The sequence below is a fragment of the Halichoerus grypus genome, chromosome 8 (assembly GCF_964656455.1).
Source record: "Halichoerus grypus chromosome 8, mHalGry1.hap1.1, whole genome shotgun sequence".
Classification (NCBI taxonomy): Eukaryota; Metazoa; Chordata; class Mammalia; order Carnivora; family Phocidae; genus Halichoerus; species Halichoerus grypus.
The window spans coordinates 2157403-2181483 of record NC_135719.1 but is presented as its reverse complement, the minus strand read 5'-3'; the positions used below and the strand labels follow the sequence as shown (position 1 = coordinate 2181483).

General features: G+C 51.1%; 1 protein-coding gene and 1 long non-coding RNA gene across 2 annotated transcripts; both read right to left on the bottom strand.

Annotated features, from left to right (window-relative positions):
- Positions 1-12091: 12091 nt before the first annotated feature.
- On the bottom strand, positions 12092-13856 carry TLNRD1 (talin rod domain containing 1). Its single transcript, XM_036108814.2, has one exon. It carries the CDS (start codon positions 13854-13856, stop codon positions 12768-12770), a length of 1089 nt encoding a protein of 362 aa, XP_035964707.1. The 3' UTR covers positions 12092-12767.
- An 8170-nt stretch (positions 13857-22026) lies between these two features.
- On the bottom strand, positions 22027-24070 carry LOC144382830 (uncharacterized). The gene is made up of 2 exons (XR_013450238.1): positions 23444-24070; positions 22027-22720 (listed from the first exon to the last, which is right to left on the bottom strand). It is a non-coding gene; the product is annotated as an uncharacterized LOC144382830 (long non-coding RNA).
- Positions 24071-24081: the final 11 nt, after the last annotated feature.

Below are 24081 nucleotides of genomic sequence, written 5' to 3'. Positions count from 1 at the left end.
CCCACCCCAGGCCTACTGACTCAGAAAGTCTGGGGGTGGGTCCCAAGTTGTGTCTAATAAGCCAGCCCTCCAGGCGATTCCAAGGCGTGCTCGAGTTTGAGAACCACTGTCCTGGTTCTCTTGGCCTTGAATAATACTATCATAGTAACCCACGTTGCTTAATTGAAGATAGGCTTCTTAATTAGGAAAAGGCACATTATAACAAAGCATGTCACAGCTCTTCAGAAATGCCTCTTTCCTTGGATTCACCTTCAAAAGTATTTTTTACGTCCGCTTTTCCAAAAATGATTGCACTAACTCAAACACGTTGTGAAAGAGACACCATAGGACTCAAAATATGTCGTGGGCAGGCAAGGCCAGGGTCTCTCAGACTTTGATATTTTGGAGTACGCAATCATTTTTTTTTCTAATGTTGGGAGAACCAAAATAAGATCAAGGACTCATTCTGCAACACAACGATACCTTTAAAAATTACAACGACTACTGGTGAACGCTGTTATTTTTATAAGATGACATTTCAACAAGAAAGATGGAAAAAGGATATAATCTCAGAATAAAGAGAGCCCACGAAGGTCTCTGTCGGGGACCTTACATTTCACCATCTCCTTTCTCCCTTTTGCTCTGACTGGTGAAATGTTTGTCACAGACAGGCTCTGGTCCTCAGCCAGCCTCCCAGAGCCACTGATCTAGGTGACAATTAAGGCCGACTCTCTATTCCCCAGGACATTATGTAATATCCAAAGCCTTCCAAAACGTACCAGAAGCTGAAACTTCTAAGCACTGCTATAACGTTCAGCACCAAATTGTTACAACTCACACATTGTTCCACCTCTCTGGGGACCTCTGTGCCATGTAGGCTGGGAGGCTTAGCTCCTCCTGTCCTCAACATAACTCACATATTTCCCCAGTCTTCAACCCTGAACACAATGACCGGCCAGAGCATGCCGTTAAGAATGGCCATAAGTAAGCCCCATTTAAAAAGACAGAAGCCATGGCCAGCCTGACCCACCCTTCCCCCAGGACGACCCCATCACCACTCAAAGGGACAAAGTGCTTCTTTCCCAAGGGACAAGGGACCAAGTACAATCTCCATGATTTTTTGTCACATTCGGTTATGAGTTGGCGGACTGCCTGGGAACCAACTAGGACATCCTCCCTTTGCGGGCGGGCAAGGCCTAAAATCTATGCTCCGGGACGAGGTTATTAGTACAAAGGGCAGAGTGATGCCAATTAAGCAATTCAACTGGCACCGAGTCCAGATTTCTGTTCCAGTATGTTTTGCCCCAGAAAACACTACCTCAGATTTCCTCCTCTGAGCCTTGCGGGACTGGGCTCCCGAAATGCAGGTTCTGCTCTAGGAGCATTCATGCTTTGAGCAGCAAGAGTGGGTCTTCCTTTTGTATAATCCCTCCCTGGCTGCACAGCAGGTTTCCGGGAGCGGTGGATTGGCTCCTGGCACATTTAGGAGGACGCACTTGATAGGAAGTCTGTTGTAGGATAGGAAGTTGGGCGGTGAGTGGAGAAAGCGCTCCCCTAGGGGACATTAAAGGCCGTGTTGTTCTGAGAGGTCGGAGAGCTGCCTCCAGTCGTTATGAGCGAATCTCTTCAGGGTTAGGATGCAGGCATCCTTGGACGGGAAGTAGTTCGGGGAGTACTTGGGGAGCGGACAGGGAGGTGCAAAGACAAGGGGCCGGACTTTACCTCTCACACCTGCATTTATCCCCCGTGAGTAGTGATTTTTCCCCGTGCCAGGGGAACAGGACCCTAGACTGTGTCTCTGAGCCCCAGCGCAAGTTTTTGGGTATGCTTAGAGGTGCCGCTAAAATCGTTATTCTTTTCATTGAGGATTTCTTCCAAATCACTGTGTGAGAGAAGCCGGGGGACCCCAAGCAAGACATCCAGGCACACCCCAGTGCCCCCAGCCCCGACCCACGCTCTGTGGGTCCCTTGTCACATCACCAGAAGGGGACATGAGCAACTCATTTCGGTTTTTATGGAACTTGTTATGGCAATTCATCGTGGCCATGGTAACTCTATCTGCTTGTTACTCCATTGAAACTGGAATGTCGGCGCTGGAAGGAAAGTTAAATAATTAAGTAGATATAATGCTTTTGTTTAAAACAATTCCTTTAATTTGATAAGATAACCATAATCTTATATTTTTAGGTAGTGTCAACAATCAAAAGCAAGGAAAAAAAAAAAGAAAGTAAGAAAAACAAATTTAATGAAACTATTCCAACTGTAGGGATGAAATGGAAATTGAGCCCAAAGGCCCCAGTGCCCGTTTGCTGGAAGCTGGGGCTTTGGAGGCTTTTCGTTCTCCCCACTCCCAGTGATTCTGGCCGACCGCCCCTTCCTCTTCCCTGCGGCTCCAGCTTCTTTCCTTCACTCACAGGAGCCTAGGCCCGCTCAGCCCAGAGCTCGGCTCCAGTACGCTATTACAACCCAAACCTGATTATGGAAAGTCATGAGTAATTTTTGCATTATAACAATTATGGGATTGAAAGCCAGGACTCACTCCCTCAGTCAATTCTCACGCCGGCTTCAAGGGCTCCCCAGGGAGTACGGTTCTAAGTCAGCTTGTGGGAAAAAAGCCTGCCCTCCTGGGGTGGTGCACAGTTTCCACATCCCTGCTGGGCTCAGCACCACCCTGAGGATGCTGATGAGAATCACCACCAAACTGCCCTCCAGTCCCCAGCTGAGGCCCCAAGGAACCCGGACCAGCTGAGAGGAGAAAGTTTGGTCTGGCCAGGGCCCCTCAAGGATCCCCTTGGAATCCACCCAAATTTCTGGAAGGTCTTCAAAGAACCAGATGTGTCAAAACAGCCCCATCCTGCAGCACCGAGAGCCCCATCTTAGGCCCCTAGAAGCCGTCTGGGCTCAAGGAGTTAACAGTTGTTCAGGCAGATGAGAAACACATTCACACGGAAGCCCGCAAAGTCACATGCAGAGCAAGGAGGTCCGCCATGCTGGAACAAGGCTGGGGCTGGGGGCAGTGGGAGGAAGGCCACAGTCCGATCGAGGCCTGGTGCTGGCCACTGTGCACCCAGGCCAGAGGCACGCTGTTGGAACTCAATTAATGTGTCGAAATACTGACTACTTGAAGTTGCAATTTCAGACCTAAATTTGCTGCACCAAAGGCAAAGGTAGGGAGAAGATGAGAGCAGGTCCGATGTGGGCGTGTGACCCAGGCTGCAACCAGGGCTCATTATGGAGCCCTGTCCAGGGGGAGGCCAGTGAGGCCCCGGGCTAGGATCTGCGCAGGGCGGTCAGGGGTGAGGAGCAGATGCCAAAGGCCCTAGAAAGGAGAACTTCAGAGAACGTGGTAACGTGAACAGTATGTTTGCTCATGCAGAAATGTTTATTGGGGCTTACAGTGTGTTAGGCCAGTGCATTAGTCACTGGAGATAAAAAGAGGACTCTACCACCCAATAATGATACAGACGGGGGCCGTGGAGAAGGAAACAGAGAGTTATAACATGGTAAGTACTACCAGAAGTACTAGGTGCTCTAGGGACCCGCAGGAGAACCTGTCACCCAGGTTGAGGAGGCAGGGGGCAGGAGGAGGGGAGAAGCAGAATGCAGGAGGAGGGGTCCAAGGGACACCCCATGCAAAAGCTTGGAGGTCAAGTGAGAGCATGACAATAGAAGGAAATCTGCAGGTGTTACTTCGGCTGGAATGTAGTTTGCAGGGGGCTGTGAGACACCAGATGAGCGGGAAACGCCTCCACCGGGAGTCTGGTTTTTATCCTAAAGTCAGTGGGGCAGCCGTGGACACTGGGCAAATAACAAAGATGTTTGCATTTTAGAAATCCGAGTGCAGGTCTCTTGACAGAGCAGAGGTCGATCTTCCTCAAGCATCCTCCAGGACGCCAGGATCACATAGCAGGTAGAAAACGCTTGTCCATGTGATCAGCTCTGCCTGAGACTACAAGGGAACCGTGGGCATGTGGGGTCCTATGCAAATGGTCCAGGAGGGGCTCAGTCTGACAGCTCATGTGAGGCTCAAGGGGAAACCCACAAAAATGGTCATATGAGTAAGGTTAAAAATAACAGGTTTGGAGAGCAGTTCAACCTCAAATGGCAGAGGGATTCCATCCTAGATATTCCTTCTCACTGTAGTCAAGTGGCTAAGGATGCTGGGCTCCATCAGAAAGACCCTACTGCTTGCTGGCTTTGTGACCCAGGGTGGATGGTCTCAGTTCAGCATCCCCACTTAGAAAATGGGAACACTCTGCATACCTTGAAGGGTTGCTTTGAGGACTAGGACACAATGTAAAGTTCCTACCATACATCGTAGGGGCTCAAAAAATGCCAACTATTGCTTTTCTTTCATTAAACAACCATTTATCAAGCATGCTGGCCACCTGCTAGGGATGACAGTGATGAAAAACACAAAAACAAAAACAAAAACCAGTTCTTGCCTTTGGAAGGCCCCCCTTCTCTCGGCGAGCCTGCACTCCCCTGTATCATGCCTCTTCAGGTGTCCCAACTCCATTCCTGGTGATCCACGGGATCAAGCAGCCCGGCCCAGGAGCCCTCACAGGCCCCATGCAGGCCTCCTGAGCCAAGGCCGGAGGCGTGGGGGGTGGGGGGCGGGGAAGAAAGCTGCTTCCTGGAGGGCAGACCCAGTCCAGTCACAGCCCTACATCAATACTACTCAAAATTAATGAGCGAAAAGAAAATGATCCCTGGGCCTCAGAATAAAGCCCACTCTTTAAGGCATCTGCAGTCTCTAACTGAACGCTAGCCTCCAGCTACACAGAAAAGAAATTCAGTGAAACTCCTAGTTAAATTATACGCAGTCACCTGGTACTAAGGGTAGGAAAGACCAGTTCTGATGCCAACAGCCTCCCCTGGTCACCAAAAGAAGAGATCCAATTTGATCAAATCTAGGAACCACAAAGTCCCGAATAGCCAAAGACCCAGACTAGAGCATCCACATGAACACAAATTATGGTGCTTAACCTTGTCTCTCGTCATTTGTCCTATCATCTGCGCTACACTCGAAGCTCATCTCCACATTCCCAACTCCTCGTACAGAATCAGCCTTATGAAAAATGTCTGTTGGAAACCACGGGAGAATCCAGGGCAAGGCTCCCGAAATCTCAACGTCCCCAGGAGGCGCCAGGTAATGCCCTGTACTCTGTGTAGCACTTGGGACCCATTCTCTTCTCGGCCAGAAAACAATGAGCCAACAATGCAGGAGGAGCAGTTTGGGTCAGGCAATCAGGAAGTCCTTCAAAAAGTCTAGATGAACTCTGGACAGACGCTGCAGCATTCGCTTCTCAAACCACAAAGATGGTAGAAACATCCAGTCTCTCGGCCCTCAAATCTGACCATCCATACAAGTTGAAACCATATGGAATTTCATGGACACGTTCTACATGGGAAAAGATCAAACAGAATCTCATTTGTAATATATATTAAAGACCTTTTCCTGTGGCATTTGGAGTGAATGATCCTCATCTATCCAAGAAGGAATCAGCCCCCGTGATACTAAGACCATTTATCGTAACTAAAGGGGAAGGCATCCTGGCAAGTCATGGTGGTACCCACTTACTCCTCCTGTCATTCAGTGAGCTCTCTGAAAGGCACGCTTTACCAGACCTGCGTTTTTAGCAAAGGTATGCAGATGTAACACAAAAGGATGGTGTACCCAGAAAACATCTCTATCGGAAGACAGCATCTCAAATCGATTTTGAGGACAACAAAGGATGGGGCTTCTTAGGGTTGTTGCTAATAATATCCGTGTGGCTTTGAGTTATTCCTCCTAAATAAGCTGATATAAAGAACATGCCTAATACTGTCCCAGATGCCTAGTAAATGTTTGCTAAATCAGAAATGTTTTACCATCAGACTTGCCAAACCTGACACTGTTCTAGACCCAACTAACAATACAGTGTCATTATCAGCATGCTTGACCCTATATGACAGTGGTCTCGTGCCCTCATCTGTTATTAGTAGGGCTCTATCAGGTGTTCCCCAGCTGCCCAGGATAAAGAAGTCCTAGTGAAATCGAGAATGGCCAGTGTTTCCAGAAGCTCTAGTGGGCAAGAAGCTTTGGGTTGAACTCCAGAGATGTCAGAACTGGAACATTTAAACCATCTAGAAGGATGCCTCTTTAAAACTTCAGTTCCATGTGTAGTGTCAGTGGGAAAACGCCCGTTTTTGTCCTAAATGATCAGAGACTTGATGGCTGAGCCAGATTGGATTTAAAGCCATCTCTCTGGGACTCTCCCTGGTCACCAGCCACATCTCACTCATGCCCACAGCGCAGACTCCACGTAAAGAGATGCTATCGTGGAAGATGCTGGGTGGCAGTGAATCCATCATCGAGACAGGTGAACTATGAGATGATCTCTTGCTGGTTCGACGGACAACTTTCCATACCATTACTAACACGAAATGCCCACACACCTTAAAAATTAAATTCCAAGTGATAAAACCAGAATTAGACTTACACGTTTAGACATATCTTTATCACGGGACTTACAGGAGAAAGAACGGGCAAGTAAAAACCTAGCCTCCAAGGTAGCTTTTAGGAAAATCTTTATACCAAAATCCTATCCAAAAGGAGGTGCTCAAATGACTTGCCAGTTAATTTTAGAACAGGAAGCGGATGGTCATCAAACAAAAAGCTAAGTTGAAATGGAAAGAGCATCAGTAAACACTGAATAGACCAGGTTCCCTACAATGTATCTCGAATTTCTGGAGGTATGACATCCAGTTGGGGTCTCCTAAAAAGTTGACCGATAGGGCATCTGGCTGGCTCTATTGGCAGGGCCTGAGACTCTTGATCTCAGGGTCGTGAGTTCGAGCCCTACATTGGGCATAATATCGAAAGCTCTTTTAAAAAAAAAAGTGATTGGGTGCCTGGGTGGCTCAGATGGTTAAGCGTCTGCCTTCGGCTCAGGTCATGATCCCAGTGTCCTGGGATCGAGTCCCGCATCGGGCTCCCTGCTCCTTGGGAGCCTGCTTCTCCCTCTGCCTCTCTCTCTCTCTCTGTCTCTCATGAATAAATAAATAAAATCTTTAAAAAAAATAAAAAAATAAATAAAAAAAATAAAAATAAAAAAAAAAGTGACTGATAATATAACCAAGGCAATTAATTAGTGATTTTTCACTTGAACGGTATCTTGAGTACTGTCTGAAATCCAGGCAATGAGAACAAAGTCAGAAACTATTAACACTTAAGTTGGTGCGCTGGAAATTTCAGAAGCACGCTCAGTAACCCTGAGTGTGGAGCATATCCATTTCCCCTCGAAACACAGGATTTAAAAGTTCCCTGTCTGTGCCCTACTTCTGCATCGTCCGAATACATGTAGTTATGAATACTTAAAAGTGGGTTCATTTTTAAATTATGCTGGCAAATCTAAATTAGCATTCAAATTCCTCCCTGGAGTCTGAAATGTTTGACTGACATTGTGGTTTTAAGAACTTAATGCAATGTTTCAGGGATCCTGGGCAGGTGAGCTACACAGCATGACAGAGGAAGAGGGGAGGGCTATGCTCTTTATTTGGGACATCCTTGAGCACATCACAATGTATGTGCTGTGTCAGATTAAGGGAAGGGTAAAGGCAAGATTATTAGGGGAAACTGACTTTAACAGGAAGGGTTTTACATCATACTCCCAATGACCTTGTATGGTACTAGAGTCTATGGAGGTCATCACAGGTCTTACACATCATGGGAATTCATCACAAATATTTAACTGTTACAATGGGAGAACAGAAGTACAAATGTTTAGATGACATGCACAGTAATTACCTGCCTACCTCCCAATCCTGCTCTAAGGACCCAATTACGTAACATACGTGAACATGCTTTAAAAGCTGAAAAGATCTAAATAAACCTAACTGCCTAAGCTCCCACAGTAAAGAATGAGGCCGTAGTTCACCTATGGCCTCTATATTTGTCTCCTAGAACAGTGCTTCTCAACGTTAATGTGCCCAGAAATCACCTGGAGATCTTGCCAAAGAGCAGATTCTAATCCGGTAGGTCTGGGGTGGGGCCAAGACTCTGCTATCCGCCCAGTTCCTGGGCGATGCCAGCTTCCGGGACCACCCTCGTGAGAAGGGAAGCTCTGAAAGATCATCCCAATTCGGCTGTTAAAGGACATACTTCCTGAGTACATTGCAGACTCGGTCATCCCTCACGTGAGCTTTGGAGTAAGTCTGCATGCTTCATTTGATTCTGAATCGAGTACTTTAAACAGTAGCAAAGTGCTCTTTCTTGGGCAGTCCAAGAAGTAAAGGGTTGATTTTTAATGAGGGTGTCTGCCTGTTCCAGTTTTCAAGGACAAGAGGCAGTTAGCTCTCTGTGCTAATTTGCCAGCTTACTATTCTATGACTTCAGTTCATTTCGGAGGGGGGTTGCGGGAGGGGGCGAACTCTGTCCTTGTAAACACACCCAGACACACACAGCAAGAGAAAAACCTGCCAGTTCCAAATTGGCAGGAGAGACTACATTATCTTCTCCATCTGAAGAAGAGGGCTCAAAATATCCAGGAGGGAAAAACAAAACAAAACAAAACACCTGAGCAAACAAGAAACTTGCAGAAATGCTGCTTCCTCCTGACACAGAAGCCCTCGGGGCTCCCGGACTCAGCCAGGAAGAAGAGGAAAACCAGCCGCGCTCCAGGGTGGGCACGCATCAGCATCATCCAGCTTGATGAAATTCCGACCGCTCCGCCCCCGAGCTTCTGATCGATCAGGCCCGGGGTAGGGCCCAGAGTCTACGCAGGGGCAGGCACCATGTCTCACATACAGTTGCACCCCCAGGGCCCAGCACAGTGTTTGTCCCTGGCAAGGATCTGCTGCACAGACGCCCATTCGCACTTTCACTTCCAGAAACAATGTTACTACCTGCATACGTATACTCGCTGCAGGCATCTTGTACACACACTCATTTCAAGAACCAATCACACATGTCCCAGGCAGGCCAGCCCCTGGCCTGAAGGGCTGTACCGTTAAATGCAATCAATCCCCGTCAAGGACACCACTACCACACTTTTTCCCGATACTGTCTGGACAGTCAGTCTCGGAGCCTTCTACCACTCAAGTGGAAACAGACAACTCAGCTGTCCAAAGGACCTTAAAAAGAAAGACCCGACTTAGGTAAAAACAGGCCAACTCACTTCACACATACTCATGCAAAAATATATATATATATATTTTTTTTTAAATCAAGACAAGAATTTGCCAGGAGGGCACACAAATGTCTGTGTCCACCTTGGAAACCCAGAGGACCAAGGTGCGGCCCCATGGCAGAAAGCGCAGGGAAGGTTGCAGATTTCTTCCCTGACTCCGAGCTCTGTACCAAGCAAAAACCAGAAGGGGCTGTGGCAGACGTTCTTCAAAATCTCTTCCTGATCTGCACGTTACCATAGTCACATTCATCCCGAAAAACAGGTGTTTCTGTTAAAATTAGCTGTTTCAAACTGTCAGATGCTTTAGATCCCTATGAGAGCTTTAAAAAAAAAAAAAAAAAATCAGATGTAACTGATCCTTCCATAGTCATACGTCTTTAGATTTTCTTGAGAACCATGACCCTAAATTAGAAATAAAAACTCAGGTGGAGATGAGGATGGGGTAGGGAAGAACATACACATACCACACACACACACACACACACACACACACACACACACAACTTCTTCATCTCCCAACATCAACCCACAATGAATAAGAGAAAAAAGCCAAGCTTAAAACAGCTAGGGAAAGACAGAGCTCTTTTCTAGTTAAGTCTTGTGTTTGAAAGCCTTTTGTCCCATTTACTTGGGTTGACTGTCATAAATAATGGCTTTTGTTCCAAGAACTTAGCCATAATGATTTCCTTCTCTCCTGACCATTCAAAGGAAGGTTTTCGACATCCCCACTCAGGATGGTGCCCATTAAGCCTGTGTACGAAAACTTGCCCTTGGAAGTCAAAAGAGCCCAAGGATTCAGGTCTTAAATTAACTCTAATGTGGTTTAATTAAAAAAAAAAAATCAGGCCATTCTGATTTTATCCCTGGAACTAGTATCTCTGCTGACCTTATTAAGGCCAATGAAATAGGTCTGAGATGCTCCTTTTTAAAAATCAGGACTATTTCAAAAACAAGTTTAGCCAGCTGGTGCACTAGAAGCTACAATGTCAAAGGCCTGGGTCCAGATCCCTTGCCTAGCGAAGCAATGCAGATACACAGAAATGCCATGTGCTCCTGCTGAAAAAAATACAAGAATCCATTTCAAGCCACCTGCTGGAAGAAAAATCCTACACTTAATCTCACAGACAGAGGCGGGTGGGCCGGGGGGGGGGGGGGGGGCGAGATGGATGTTAAACCACCACCGAACACCGAAACTTTTAACAACTTCAGAGGACAGATATCTTTAATATACAGAAATGTAAAGAGCCACAATCAGTTGGATAAGACAAAAAGAAGTTTCAAAATTAATCTGGTGGCAAGCTAGTTAACTTCATCCAAGTAGATAGGGAAAGCGATTTTTTTTTTTTTTTTTTTTTTTTTGGCATGCACTGTCCTGAAAATTGCTTCTGCAAAAGGAATGAGTCCAAGGAACAACTGGCAATCATTTTCGTCTTAATCAAACACCAAATTTACAGATTTCTGGCCCTAATTTTGTTTTACTTTGTTCCTTTCAGTTTACTCTTTGTGATCTGCATAGGCTAAATGAACCACATAATTAGAAACTCTATAATTACTTATGTATATCCAATAAATAAAAGTAAGTTAAAAGTCCTATATGCAAGCAGGATTGTCATTGGCACGTGGGTTCAGTTTCCTCCCCGCAAATAGTTCCCAAACCTGACCCACCCAGACTAAAGGGCAGGGGGTAGAGGAAGAAACATTCTCAAGGTCATTGTCACTTTTTAAAGACTTTAACAGTTCAAATCTACCCGGCCTGAGAGAGAAACAACAGCTCCCTTGACTGTTTCTAAGAAATGTAGGTACGCTACCACTTTAAGACTTTCCCAAACATCAAATTCAGAGCAGCTCCCGGATCCTACTCTTACCCAACACAGGTTTAAAGATGCTTTACACATTGAATATGTTCTTGTAATAAATACAGCTATTCAAGTAAAACAGTCAATAGGACTTTCTAACATATTACAGTGAAAAATGCTTTCTTCTCAGATCCTTGGGAACTACAAAGCTTTAGGCACAACAAATCTGAAGAAAAATGTAAACTGAGCAAATTTAAAGCACGTAGGAGTTTTTACCCATGTGGCTTTCCCAGGGCAAGCACTGAGAATGTTATACTTTCAGTGGGAAAACGTCCAAAACTTAACAAGGTTCAGCAAAACTATACACCCCTCCCTCCCCAATTTTTTTTTCCCAAAATGTCTGCAGAAAGGACAAACTCCCTTAAAATAACTCCAAACTTCAGTTAACGAAGCCTTCTTCCAACATAAGATCAACCAGGGCAGATCTTAGATCAAGGTCACAAAAATCAGCCCTTTGCCAGCAGCTATGTTATAGCTCTAAAAGTTCTTAACACTTTCCAGAATAGCTCTCCCTCTGTTAAACAGTCTAGGATCCCGCAGGCTTTGTCCTACAATCAGGAGTGACTGGGTCTTGTGCGAACAGACCCGCCCACATAAAAGAGGCCACAAAGTCTCCTGAAAGTCCTTGCTAGAATGCACTTTTCAGCTCCAGCAAACAGATCCTCTGACCCGGGAAGGGTGGGGTACCACGCAGGATTAGGAAGAGCCTGAATCTGAGATAGGCAGAATACAAATCAGACCTCGGTCAGCCTGAACCACTGTCCATCAGGACAGACAGAGGTGGCAGACACAGAGGGGGCTGAAGTACTTTGCAGGGGAAACCAGAGGCAAGACAAAACCCCCACGTGCCAGCCCAGCGCCAGCACCATGCATGCTGCGATCGTTCCCGGGGCACCTGGCTCTGCGAGGACAGCGTTCTCGAATTCTAGGCTGCTCCAAGAGGTCACCCTCGAGGAAAAAGGGAGGCAGGGCTAAGGCGGGGAGACACTGCTACCCTTTCCAGGGTGCCCTTCCAGAGACGACATGCAGGCATGCAACGTCATTACAATTATTGAAAATCAACAATAATTGCAAAAGGCCATCTGAGAAACATAACATTTTAATAGATGAAATAAATACTCCAGTACATGCAAGGTAAAAACTTGACATGGGGGGGGGAGGGCAGGGGGGGAACCACTCTATAGTGTAAATTAAAAAATAAAACACACACTCACAGTAGCTTTTCCCCCCATTTGCAAATCACATGGCAAAGTCATACTCTTTCCACACCAAGTATACGCCTAATCCAACACGATTGCTTAAAAAAATAACAACATACAAAAAAGGTAGCTACATCCATGTCTAAGGAGTGAAACTGAGGTAACCTTTCTTTTAATTAGGAAAAAACAAAAACGAAAAGACCAAAAAAGAAACGAACCCATGACCTCCTTCCTGCCCGATTGATAAGAAAATTTAGTGGAGGAACTCCAGGAGAGGTGCTGGGGCGCGGTGGGGGCGCGCCACCTCCGGGTCCCTGCTGGGTGTGCGTAGATTGGCATTGCCCCCCCCCGCCTCCCACCCCAGCCCCACCGTGCGCGCGGGTGTCGTTGGAGCGCATGGCCCCGCTCTCTGGAAGGTTCCTCTGGAGCGTCTGACATGGGGGCGGGGCGGGGGGGGGAGCTTCCCCTGGGATTTCTTTGGTATAAATGGAGAGGGGCGGGGAGTAAGTATCTCCGTCTAGTCTGGGGGGGGGAAGAGAGAAGGGGCGCGGGGCGGGGGGCTAATTCACAGAATTGGAATTCACTGGCGGTAAAGTCCTGGGCGAAGACCTCTCCCGTAAAGCCTGAGATAGCAGGGTGCAGCCTTCAGACACGGCGCAGGCCGAGTTCCTCAGCCTCTCCCTGTGGTCCGACATCTTGGCGCCCCCGTCGGGGTGCTGCGCCAGATCCCTGAGGCACTGGGTCAGGAGCACGCAGGCCGACACCACGCTCATGGCGCCGCCCAGGATGGCGGTCTGCACCGCCTTGCCCTCGGCGCTCACGGCCGCCGCGCGACCCAGGAACTGCGGCTCGGTGGCGAAGCCCACCAGGGCGCCCACGGCCTGCACCAGCGGCCCGCTGAAGAGCGCGCAGCGGCTGCGGGCCAGCTCGCTGGGCGCCGCCTTCACCTCGCGCACGCAGGCCAGCAGCGCCGACGCGCTCGTGCTCATGCACTTGACGCCCAGCTTGAACTGCTCGCGGGAGAAGCGGTCCCGGGACTTGTCGCTGGCCAGGGCGCACGCGTCCGTCAGGAACTTGAGGTTGCGCGACAGGCCCTGCGACACCTCCAGCAGCAGCTGCGGCGTCATGTCGGCCAGCGGGGTGGCGCGCAGCACGGCGCAGCCCTGCTCCACCTCGTGGCGGCAGCGCGTCACTCGGTAGCGGTCCACCAGGCCCGGCTGCGCGGGCTGCGCGCCCGGCGTGGCCACGGCCGCCAGGTAGGCCGCGTGGGCGGAGCACTCGGTCAGCGACACCACCAGGTCGCCCAGCTCCAGCAGGCTGTCCCCCGCCTCCCCGAAGCGGCCCATGTTGAGCTGGCTCTGCACGTCGTGGGTAAGGATGGAGAGCCCCTTGGTGCGCGCGATGATCGTGTCCCGGCACTGCTCGAAGGACTCGGCGCCGGCACAGGAGGACGCGGGGCCCTCGGAGAGCACGGGCCGCGCCTCGCTCGACAGCAGCAGCAGGTCGGCCACCAGCTGCATCTTGCCTTTGCAGTGGTCGCAGACGGACACCAGCCTCTTCCGCGGCTGCGAGCAGGCCCCCCCGACGGCGCTCGCAGGAGCCGGAGAAGCCGCCTCGCCAGTGGGCTTCCCAGCGCTGCCGCTAGCCATCGCGCCCGGGGGGCACTGGCATGCCGCTGGGGAGCCCGCTACCGCCGCTGCCACTGCCGCCGCCCCCGCGGCCGTCGCGACTCAGCTGGCCAGGGCCGCGGTGCCTCCCCCGCACCATCATGCCATGCACCGCGCCGGGCAGAGGGCACTGGGCTGCGGCGGCGCGGGGCGGGCCCGGGGGCCAGAGGACGCAGGAGGCTCTTCGGGGCGCGGGGAGGGGCTGCGGCGTTCGGCCTCCTGGAGGGCTTGCAGGAACCATGAACCGGGCCGGGCGAACTCACGGAGCGCGCTCCTCGCCGCCGGGCCGCCAGGAAAGTCCCTTCTGCTGGGCCGCCGCCGCCGCCGCCGCCTTCCTGGGCATGGCCCGGCCCGGCCGCCGGAGCGGGAGGGCGGGAGGGGGAAGCTGGGAGTTGTCCTTCCTTCCTTCCTTCCTTTCTTTGAAATCAGAATCTCTTCCTCGGGGAGGAGCGCGGGCGGCGGCCCGGCGGGCTCTGCTGTCAGCCACCTCGGGCTCGGCGGCGCACGTGGGCTCTCAGGCGCCCTGACCCCGCCGGGCGGCACTGCCCCGCGACGGCGGCCCGGGCGGGCGCTGTGGGGCGCGCATCTCCTGCCTCCCGCTCTCGGGACGCGGCGCCGGCGGCGGCAGAGCCGAGGGTGTGGCCGCTGCTGGCGCGGCCGCCGAGTCAGAGTCGGGCGGGAGCCTGCACTGATTGCGCACAGCGGCCGCCCCGCTCGCGCGCTCGCCCGCCCGCCACGCCCGGGCGCGCCGGCCGCCGCGGCCGCCCCTTCCCGCCTCGCCGGCTCACAGCGCGCGGCCCGGCGCCGAGGCGGCACGCCCTCCCCGACCGCGCGCCCCGCGGCCGGCCGCTGGCCGTGGGCGCGAGTCCATCCCGGTCGCCCGGTCGCCTGGGGGCCGCAGCGGCGGAGCTCTCCCGAGACCCCGGGCCCTGCGCATCGGACGCCCGGCGCGCGTCTCCCCGGCGGCCACGCCAACTCAGAAGGTCCCCGCGGCGCGGCGGCCACCCGCCCGGGCCCCGGCTCCTGCCATTTTCGTCAGCCTCCAACTTCCGAGCGAGCCGGGAGAAACTGAAAGGAAGGGCGGGGGCCGAGAGGCAGAGGGGAGGACGCCCGCTTCCTCTCCCCGCGCGGCTTCTCCTCGGCGCGGGCCGTGGGTGCGCCGCCGCCCGCCGGGGCCGCCGAGCCTCCTCCTCCCCGCGTCCGCGCCTCGCCCCCGGGCTCGCCGCCGCCGCCCGGCCGTCACCTCCCTGGAGCCTATAGAAATCTTTTGTGTGGCGTCACCGCCTTTCGTTTAAATCCCGCTTCCTCCTCTCGCCCTTCCTCCCGCCCCCTCCGCCGCTCCCGGATGCTTGCGCGATGCGCTGCTCCTCCCCCGGGAAGCTGGGTGGCTGCGGGGGGACGCCGCGGGCGCCGGGCCGGGGGTCCCGCGGGGGGTGCGGGTCGGGGGGAGCCCCCCTCGGCGCACGGCCTCGGGCGGGGGACGTGGGGCGCAGCCTCGGGCGGCCTCGCGGGAACCCGGGGCTCCACGCTTCCTCCCCGCCCGGCGAGCGAGTCTCGAAGGGGACTGTTTCTGCACCGAAGGGAGGAGGACGCTGCACACCACCCCCGGCCGCCTGCCGGGGGCCGGTCTGCGCGCTCTGCGGGGCCCGGGCGGGTTTTGCCAGCCCTCGCCCTGCCCTTTGTTGTGCGTGGCCCTCCTCCGGGGGCGGGGGAGCTCTGCAGGGCTGTGCGGGGCGCTGAGAGCACTTGCTACGGAGTCGGAAGAGCCGGCTCGGGGGCCCCTTGTGTGGCTGGAGCGCGGGCTTTGACCCAGACTTCCCGGGGTCAGCCTTTCTCCAGCCGTCTAGGAGTTGTGTGACCTTGTGCGAGTCCTCCCCCCAGGTGTCCGTCTTCTGCTCTCGAAACCAGACCGTGTGCCCTGACTGTTGAAGTATTACTGGGCTCATAAATAGTAGCTGGTAGAATTAGGAGCCTCCGTCCGCAGGCTTTGCTCTCTCGTAACTTCTGTGTCTTCCGCTCGGCGGTGGAATAAATAGTGGCCACTGTTAACGAAGAGGAACAGCCTTTGGAGGTGAACCTTGTTGTCCCGTTTCACACGGAAGGAACTCATCCGCCGATGCCTCCAGCGCCTTCCTAAGGGCAGGAGGAGAGCAAATGGCCGGGCGAGGAACCTCCTCCCCATCTCTTTTTCGTTTTACCCAGACCTTGCTCTTCAGGAAGTGGTTGAGGCACCTGGGCTTCCTCCCACGGGGGGGGGGGGGGGGGGGGGGGGACCTCCTAGTCCCGAAACAGGCCCTCCAGGTGCCCAGCCCAGCACCAGCTTGGGTGTGTCCGCCAACGGAAATGTTTGTTCCTCTTGTCCCTTCCTAGGACCCACCGTCACCTTTTTTTTTTTTTTCAGCCAGCCAGTTAATGTTACTTATAACTAAGATGACCTTGCAATTTATCATCCAAACTGAAACTGTTTTGAGAGTGAATTATGAAATATGCTATTAAAAAGTTAACCAGGAACAACAGATACAAACCTGAATGGATAGTCACCCAACTTATGAGAGTGTCCTTGGATATTTCTAGAATCTAGACGAACCCACTTGTTTTGCAACCAAGGCCAATAAAACTGACGGTTTTCTCAACAAGCAGCAGTTCTGTAGGGTTAATCCTTTTTTATTTTTCTATGAGGGAAAACCGGTTGGACTAATCAAGCTCTTCCCATGGTGACCCAAGAAAGCACCCTACCCTCACTTAGCTCCAAAAAACTTACCGGGAGAAGTCAAACCCTTCCCTCCATTCCTAGTGTATTCATGAAACTGGTCTAGGATCGGGATTTTTCCCCAAAGCTACTTGGTGCCCTGGGGGTGCTGTTTTCCTTCTACATATCCATCTTCCTCTCTCTGCTGGACCCCTTGTGCCCCCTCGAGGAACTGTGTCACACATAGAATGTTCCACTACCTTTGCATTAGCCTTTAAAGCTGATTGGAGTATTTTCTTCGCCCTCCTGCTTCATTTTTCAGATAGGGTGGCTCCTCCCACGCTGACCCTTCCCGGGACTACCTCCACCTTCCTTTTAGGTCACCTGACTTTCTGCCATCATTCATTCACTCCATAAACACTGGACACCTACCACGTGCCGGGCGCTCTGCTAGGCACCAACGCCACATCGAGGTTAAGTAAGGACTCTACCCTTCCGAAAAGTAGGGCCCAGAGAGCAACACAGTCACACAAGCAAGTCATCACAACGTCAGACCGCACGGAGGAAAGGAGCTGTCCAGAGAGAGCGTGGCGACGGAACGGTCCAGGTGCAAGTCGGCGGGGGTCGCGTGATCCGTTCTGATCAATGAAATGGGAGCGGAGGTGATGTACCTCACTGTGAGCGGAGGCAACGCGAAGCAGATCTGCGATTCTCCATTCTCTCCTCCCCTGCTCTAACCACTCGGGAGATGGTTCTAGGGGATGCAGCTCAAAGATGGTGGAGCCTCCCTAAGCCCAGCGGCTGGACCACACCGAACATTGACGTGGGCAGGACGTGCAACGTGAGCAAAACATGAGCCCGGCGTCACAGCGCGGACGTCCGAGGGTTGTTTGTTGCTGTAGCATATTGTAATCTAAGTTAATAGAAGGCGGCTGTAAGTGCTTCTGGAGTCACTGGAATAAGGGCTTTCTCTTTAGAAAACTCCACTCATTACCCCATCTGACCCTCTCTTAAAATACAATATGAACCAAAGGTACCGTGCAAAGTATTTTTCATTACAACGGAAATCGGGTGAGAGAAGCTGCAAGCATATGGGCTGAAGGGTTGGCTGGGGGAAGGTGGATGGAGCAGACAAGGGGAAGCCGGGAGCAGACAAGGGGAAGCCGGGGCCAGGTGGGAAATTGCATGACCACTGGGGAATGTATTCTCGGTGCCTGGCTGAAGGCCGACACTTAGTGGGCATTTAATAAATAAATGAGCACGATACCAAAAGAGAGCTGATTGAGGGTTTGGGGAGGCAAGGCACAGAGGTTGGGCCACAGGCAGGATTGGGGAAACATGCTTTCCCTCCTTCCTTGCTTATTCTAGAAGGTGTATCCACCCCCTGGACTTTGGGCAGGTATAAAACAGCAGTATGAACACTCTGTTTGGGGTTGGCTTTTTATTTTTTTAATCGTGGCTCAATATTCCTTACATAAAACTTTCCATCTTAGCCATTTCTGTGAACTTAGCTATAGCTCAGAGCACTTGCTATGGAGTCGGAAGAGCCGGCTCGGGGGGCCCCTTGTGTGGCTGGAGCGCGGGCTTTGACCCAGACTTCCCGGGGTCAGCCTTTCTCCAGCCGTCTAGGAGTTGTGTGACCTTGACATTATGTACATTCGCATTATTGTGCAACCATCACCACCCCCACCCCAGGATATCTTTCATCTTCCCAAACTGAAATTCTCTCCCCACAAAACAGTAACGCCTCATTCCCCCAACCCCCCAGTCCCTGGCAACCACCATCCTACCTTCTGCCTCTATAAATTTGTCTTCTGTAGTTTCCTTATATAAGTGGAATGATACAGATAGTATTTGTCCTTTGGTGTCTGGCTTATTTCACTTAGAATCATGTCTTTAAGGTCGTTGGTGTTGTAGTGAATGTCAGAATGCCCTTCCCCTTGAAGACAATAATATTCCGCTGCATGTACATAGGCTGGGATTGATACCCAACTTTCTTCCTTCACTCCAGACCTTAGAGACCAGCAACCCAGCTGCGTCTGGTCTGTTGTGCCACCTGTTGGTCAGTGAGGGGCACTCTGCGCTGCTGTGTTTTTCCTTTGGAGCGGCGTCCCTGTGCTCACTGATGGGCCAGTTCCGTCTCAGGCGATCTTTCTTACACGTGGCCAAACACCACCCTTCATCATTTTCCTTTCAACTCTCCTCTAAAGGAGAGGAGTTTGTATCTGGTAGTTTCCCCCCTCCCCCTCCTTTTCCCCAGTTTACTCATCCTCACCGGTGATGGAGAGTCTGTCACTCACTGGGTTGTGGTTCATGAGGGAGCAGGACCACGCCCCTCCCCCAGCATGTCGTCCTGCTCTCTGGTGTATCTGTTCCCAGCCCGTAAGAACACCTGGGGAGGATCTCACCCATCCCTCCCACATGCTTCCCATCCCCCTGCCTCCCCTCACTCCCCTCCCTCTGGGCTGTCTCTCTGTTCATCTGAAGCTGAGTATGAGAGGGAGGTGGGTGTGCAGGCCAGTTCCCCGGGGGAGGCACACGTGAGCACTCAGCTCCCAAGATCTGGGAGATCTGGAATTTTCTGCAGTCTAGCTTACCAGAGAGCCCTACATAGAGGTGAAGGTTGCTTTCACAGGTAAATTCTCTACCTCGTTTCCCTACTGGTGAATGATCTTGAGAGGTATTTTCAAGAATTCTGTAGGGCAGGGGCGCCTGGGTGGTTCTGATGGTTAAGCGTCTGCCTTCGGCTCAGGTCATGATCCCAGGGTCCCTGCTCAGCGGGGAGCCTGCTTCTCCCCCTCCCTCTTCTTCTCCCCCTGCTCATTGTCTCTCTCTCTCTGTATCTCTGTGTCTCAAATGAATAAACAAAAAAATCTTAAAAAAAAAAAAAAAGAATTCTGTGGGGTAGAAGATAAATGCCGAGATCCAGGCTCCAACCGCCTGAATGGAGTTCCTAACACTAATCGTGCCTAGCCATTTTTCCATCTCTCATGGTGCCTAGCACAGAATAAGTCAGCAACTGCAGATGGCCTAGCTGTATCCCTCCACGCGGAGCCTCCCTGAGCCCCAGACAGACTCTCGGGCATTTCTGCACCTCCCATGCTGTGTGGCTCGTAGCGCCGAGTACTCTCTCCCCACAGCCCTGTCGCTTCATTAGGGACAAGGACTTGATCTGTTCCTCCCTTCCCCCACACCTAGTGCATTGTGTGGTCATCAATAAATGTTTGTGGAAGCAATGAATAAATGAAATAACCTGTTTGCCATTCTCTGCAAGAAAGGCGTGCTTTCACTGAACCAAAATCCTGCTGGCCATAGCTCTTGCTCAGTCGTGGACATAAAGTCATGAATATTCACGAACCCACTGCAAGGGCATGGCCTGTGTGTGCGAGATCGTGATTTACAGCTCACGGCTCTAGGGTTGAAACGTAGGCCTGAGGCCTATTTGCTTAGCAAGTGTGTTCACCCCATTTCTCTTATAGCTTGTTGAGGAGAGGCCAGGGAGGTGATTCTCTGGAAACAGAGATTATGAGTTCACTAACCATAATTGCAAATAGCGGTGCTAACAGAGTGTAGGTAATGTTTCAGACGACATAGATAAAAGTCCTACATTTTCTTTCAGATCTAATCCTCAAGTTTTCAAGGCAATTGCAGTATTATGGATAATTTGAATTAAGTGTAGTATTCGGAGAATTTCCATCGAAGTTGGACTTCTTTCCTTATATGCTGGTACACAGAACAGTATCAATCAATATTTTAGGGGCATCCATGTGTTTATGTGTGTCTCACCCCTTTTAACTTATTGTCATGGTGTTCGGCAAACGCAAGTTTAATTGTTCTGTTTCATTATGAGTCCTACTCTTCTGTTCACAAATAATGAAGGTGATCAGGAATGGACTCTCACCCTAGCCTGGGGCAATCACATCTCTTCTGGAAATCTGGAATTGCTACATGGGAATAAATTGAGGGGCAGGTAAAGCTCAGGAGATTATATTTTCCCTCTTCTTGCATTGGATTCGGAAGGAGCAAAGTGAAGAATGGTAAATAGCCCTGGTCTCCCCATGTCCACCTTAGCTCCACCCCCAGGACCCTACCTACTCCCATACCTCCCCATGATTCGGTCTTTAAATGGTTAATGTTTGGCACACCAGAACCTCCAAAGCCACGCTATATCCTTCCGGTCATAGGCCTCTGTTCTCATTGATTAGTAAGTATGCCTTTCCCGTTTTTCAACATTCTGAACGTCACCCCTGCCTGATTCCTAATACTGCAAGAAATTCTTGTTGCACCCTCCAGCTGAGGCGTCCCTCCTCTGCTGTTGAGTGACACAAGCCAGGATAAACCCAGATTAGGACACCGGTTAGCTGTGAGATTCAATTTTACCATCTGCAGTCACTGAACCACTTAGAGGGGTGGTTACTATTAAACGCGGAGCAGTGAGAAGTTTGTGGTTTCATCTAGCCCATGACCACACCATCCCTTTCACTTCTGCTCCCTCCTCTCCTGCCCCACAGCGTGCCTGGTCAGACTTCAGTCTCATCCCATCTGAGCATTCCTGCCTCCGACTCCTTTTCAGTGGATCTTCCACATGGCTTTCAGTTTCACTATGTGACTGTCCCAGTGATTAACCCAGTCGGTGCTACATGGAAGAAAGACACATCTTGTCATCCAAGACACCTGGGACCTCTGACGAATTATGTAATTCCAAAACCAGGGTTTCCTCTTCTTTAAAACAGGGATCTTATTACCATCATATCATCTCTTCAGGTCCTGACCTCCTGTAACCTGCATTACACTGACTGTGTATTGTTTCTCTCTTCTGCTACACTGTGAGCTCTTTCATGCAGCGACCTTGTTACATTAATCTTTCCATCAGTGCCTCATCTGGTTTTTGGGTCGACCATAGGCCCTCAGTAAATAAATTCTCACAGAGTTGAACTGAATCAAGTTCCAGACACCAAAACGGTGACAATGCAAAATCAATCCAGATGTTTTCACATCAGTGGACTATAAACTGAATTGATTTGTTCCTTCGATGAAAGTCAGTAGCCCTGGAATTTTTTTTTACACAATCCCAATAATTTCTGTGGACCAGAACTCTCAGCACTTCTGCACCTTCACTTGGCTGCTGGCAAAATAAATGACCAGCGTGACCCCTCCCAGCAGAGCACATGATCGACCGCAGCTGCTCATGTGTTTTAGCCATGACTGAACCAGGACAGGGCTGCGAGCCACTGGGTGGAGCAGTGTGCCCTGGGGAGAGAGCTTATGACATTTCCCCTATGATTTCAGAAAAGAAAAGAAAAGGAAAAAAAAAACCCTCTTTTTCTTACAAGTCTCTTCTCCATGTCAATAGAAAATGTCACCGCCCGTACACACAGAGACGCGTGCGTGAGGATGGGAAGATCAGCCAGCTCTGCAGTGGGACGGTCCTCAGGGTGGAAGGAGGCACACACCTCTCTTCCCTTGATAACAGAATCCCACTTTTATTTGGGGTGACGGAGTATACAGCTAGAAGAGAGCCTGCCACCCTCCTCTGGAGGGCTAGGTTCCGGCCAGTGAGATGTGAGCAGAACTGAGCCGCTGCTTAAAGGACACTAACTCCAATGAAGAGTGTACTCCTTTTGATCTTCCCTCCTTCCTCCTTCCCCTGGATCAAAGTCATCTTGATGTAGGTGCTCCAGGAGCCATCTCAGAACTTGCCGTGAACTTGAGGATAGAAACCACCGGCCGGAAGAACGGAGCAGGGTAAGAAAGGGGCTGGGCGCCAGGTGACTGAGGAGATACAATACCAGCCCTCCGTGCTTCGCTCTCCAACCGCTTCCCTGAAAGAAAAATACAACACTGACAACAAAGCCCTCTCTCTTGTTTAAGCCACTTTAAAAGGAGCTCCGTTTTCTGTTACATGCAGCCTACTAATCTAATCCTACAAAGCCGGGATATATTAGTTTGCTAGGGCTGCCCTAACAGAGTACGGCAGATCAGGTGGCTTAAACAACAGGACATTTTCTTGCTGTTCTGGAGGGTAGAAGTCCCAGATTGAGGCGTCGGCAGGGTTGGTTTCTTTGGAGACGTCTCTCCTTCACGTGGAGACCCCTGTCTTCTCCCTGTGTCTTCACATAATCTCTCCCCGATATGACCGTGACCAATTTTCCTCTTCCTATAAAAGATGGCATATTGCATTGAGACCAATCTTTGCAACCTCATTTTAACTTAGTTACCTCTTTAAAGACCCTATGTCCAAATACAGTCACATTCTGAGGGACTGTGATTAGGACTTCAACATAGGAAATCTGGGGGCCATACAGGTCAGCCCATAACACAAAGCATGAATAAAGAGGTTTATTGTGGCTCTTTCTTTCTTTCTTTTTTTTTTTTTGTAATAGCAGAAAAGTTGGTAATAAGTGTCCATCAATGGGGGGGGGGGTAATAGGGAAATAAACTAGTGGTGTATTAATACCAAAGCACGCTATATGGAAGTATGAAGAATGAAAGTTCATCGTGTCATATTGCTAAGCGTAAAACATTTAAGGAACCAAAATGCTTACTAATATGTACACTGTGCTGCCATAGACATACATATAAATGCAACAAAATGTGTATGAATCACACTTCTAGAGACATTTTGATGTTTGTAAATGTATAGAAAAATGTCTATGTGACAAACAAAACTGACTGGAGTACAGTTGTGGGGTGGAGTAGAACGTTTGAAACTTTGTAGAATGTTTGGATATCTCACAACTACAGTAAGTGATTCGTGTCTTTCTTACATAATTAAAAACTTAAAAGAAAGATCAGATCAGCCATTTAAAACTCGTGTCATTTGGAAGCATCTCTGCCCAGACTCTTTTAAAATAAGAAACAAACAAACAAAAGATTCAACCTTGAAATGCATTAGTCAGAGCCTACAGTATTGGGTTAAAATCAGATGAAATACTGAAGTTGTCTTAAAAATGAAAAAAAAAAAAGGGAGGGGGAATTATTCGCGTTCCAGAGATGACGGTGATCCTGCAGGTTGAACTGCATCCTCTGCGACCGACAGCCAAGCAGCGGGCCCCGTCCATCCGCGACCTTCTGGAAAAGCCGAGCTACCCGCCACTCGCTTCCAGGTAAGCGGCTGTTCTCCAAGGAAGCTGCAGGAGACGGAGAGGAAGCGTCCGTGGACACTCTGGACCCGGCTTCCCCGGAGCCCAGGCAGCTCCCAGGACTTGCACCTCCAGTGCCTCTCTCAGGCCACAAACCGAGGCCCCGCGAGGCGCTGTCCGGGGGCTCCCGGAGGCCCTGAGGGGGCTGGTGGACCTGGCCTGCGCGGGCAGGGAGAAAAAGGACAGGCCTCCGCGAGCAAACGGGCCGGCGACCCGCGGTGACCCAGCTCGGGCAGAGAGCCCCATCTAGCCCGCGGGTGGGGCCCGGGGGCGGGGCGGGGCCAAGATGGCGCGGGGGCGGGGCTTCTAGAGGCGGCTACGAGGCGGGGCCTGGTAGGTCGGCGCGGGCCTGGGGGCGGGGCGGGGCGGGGGCGGA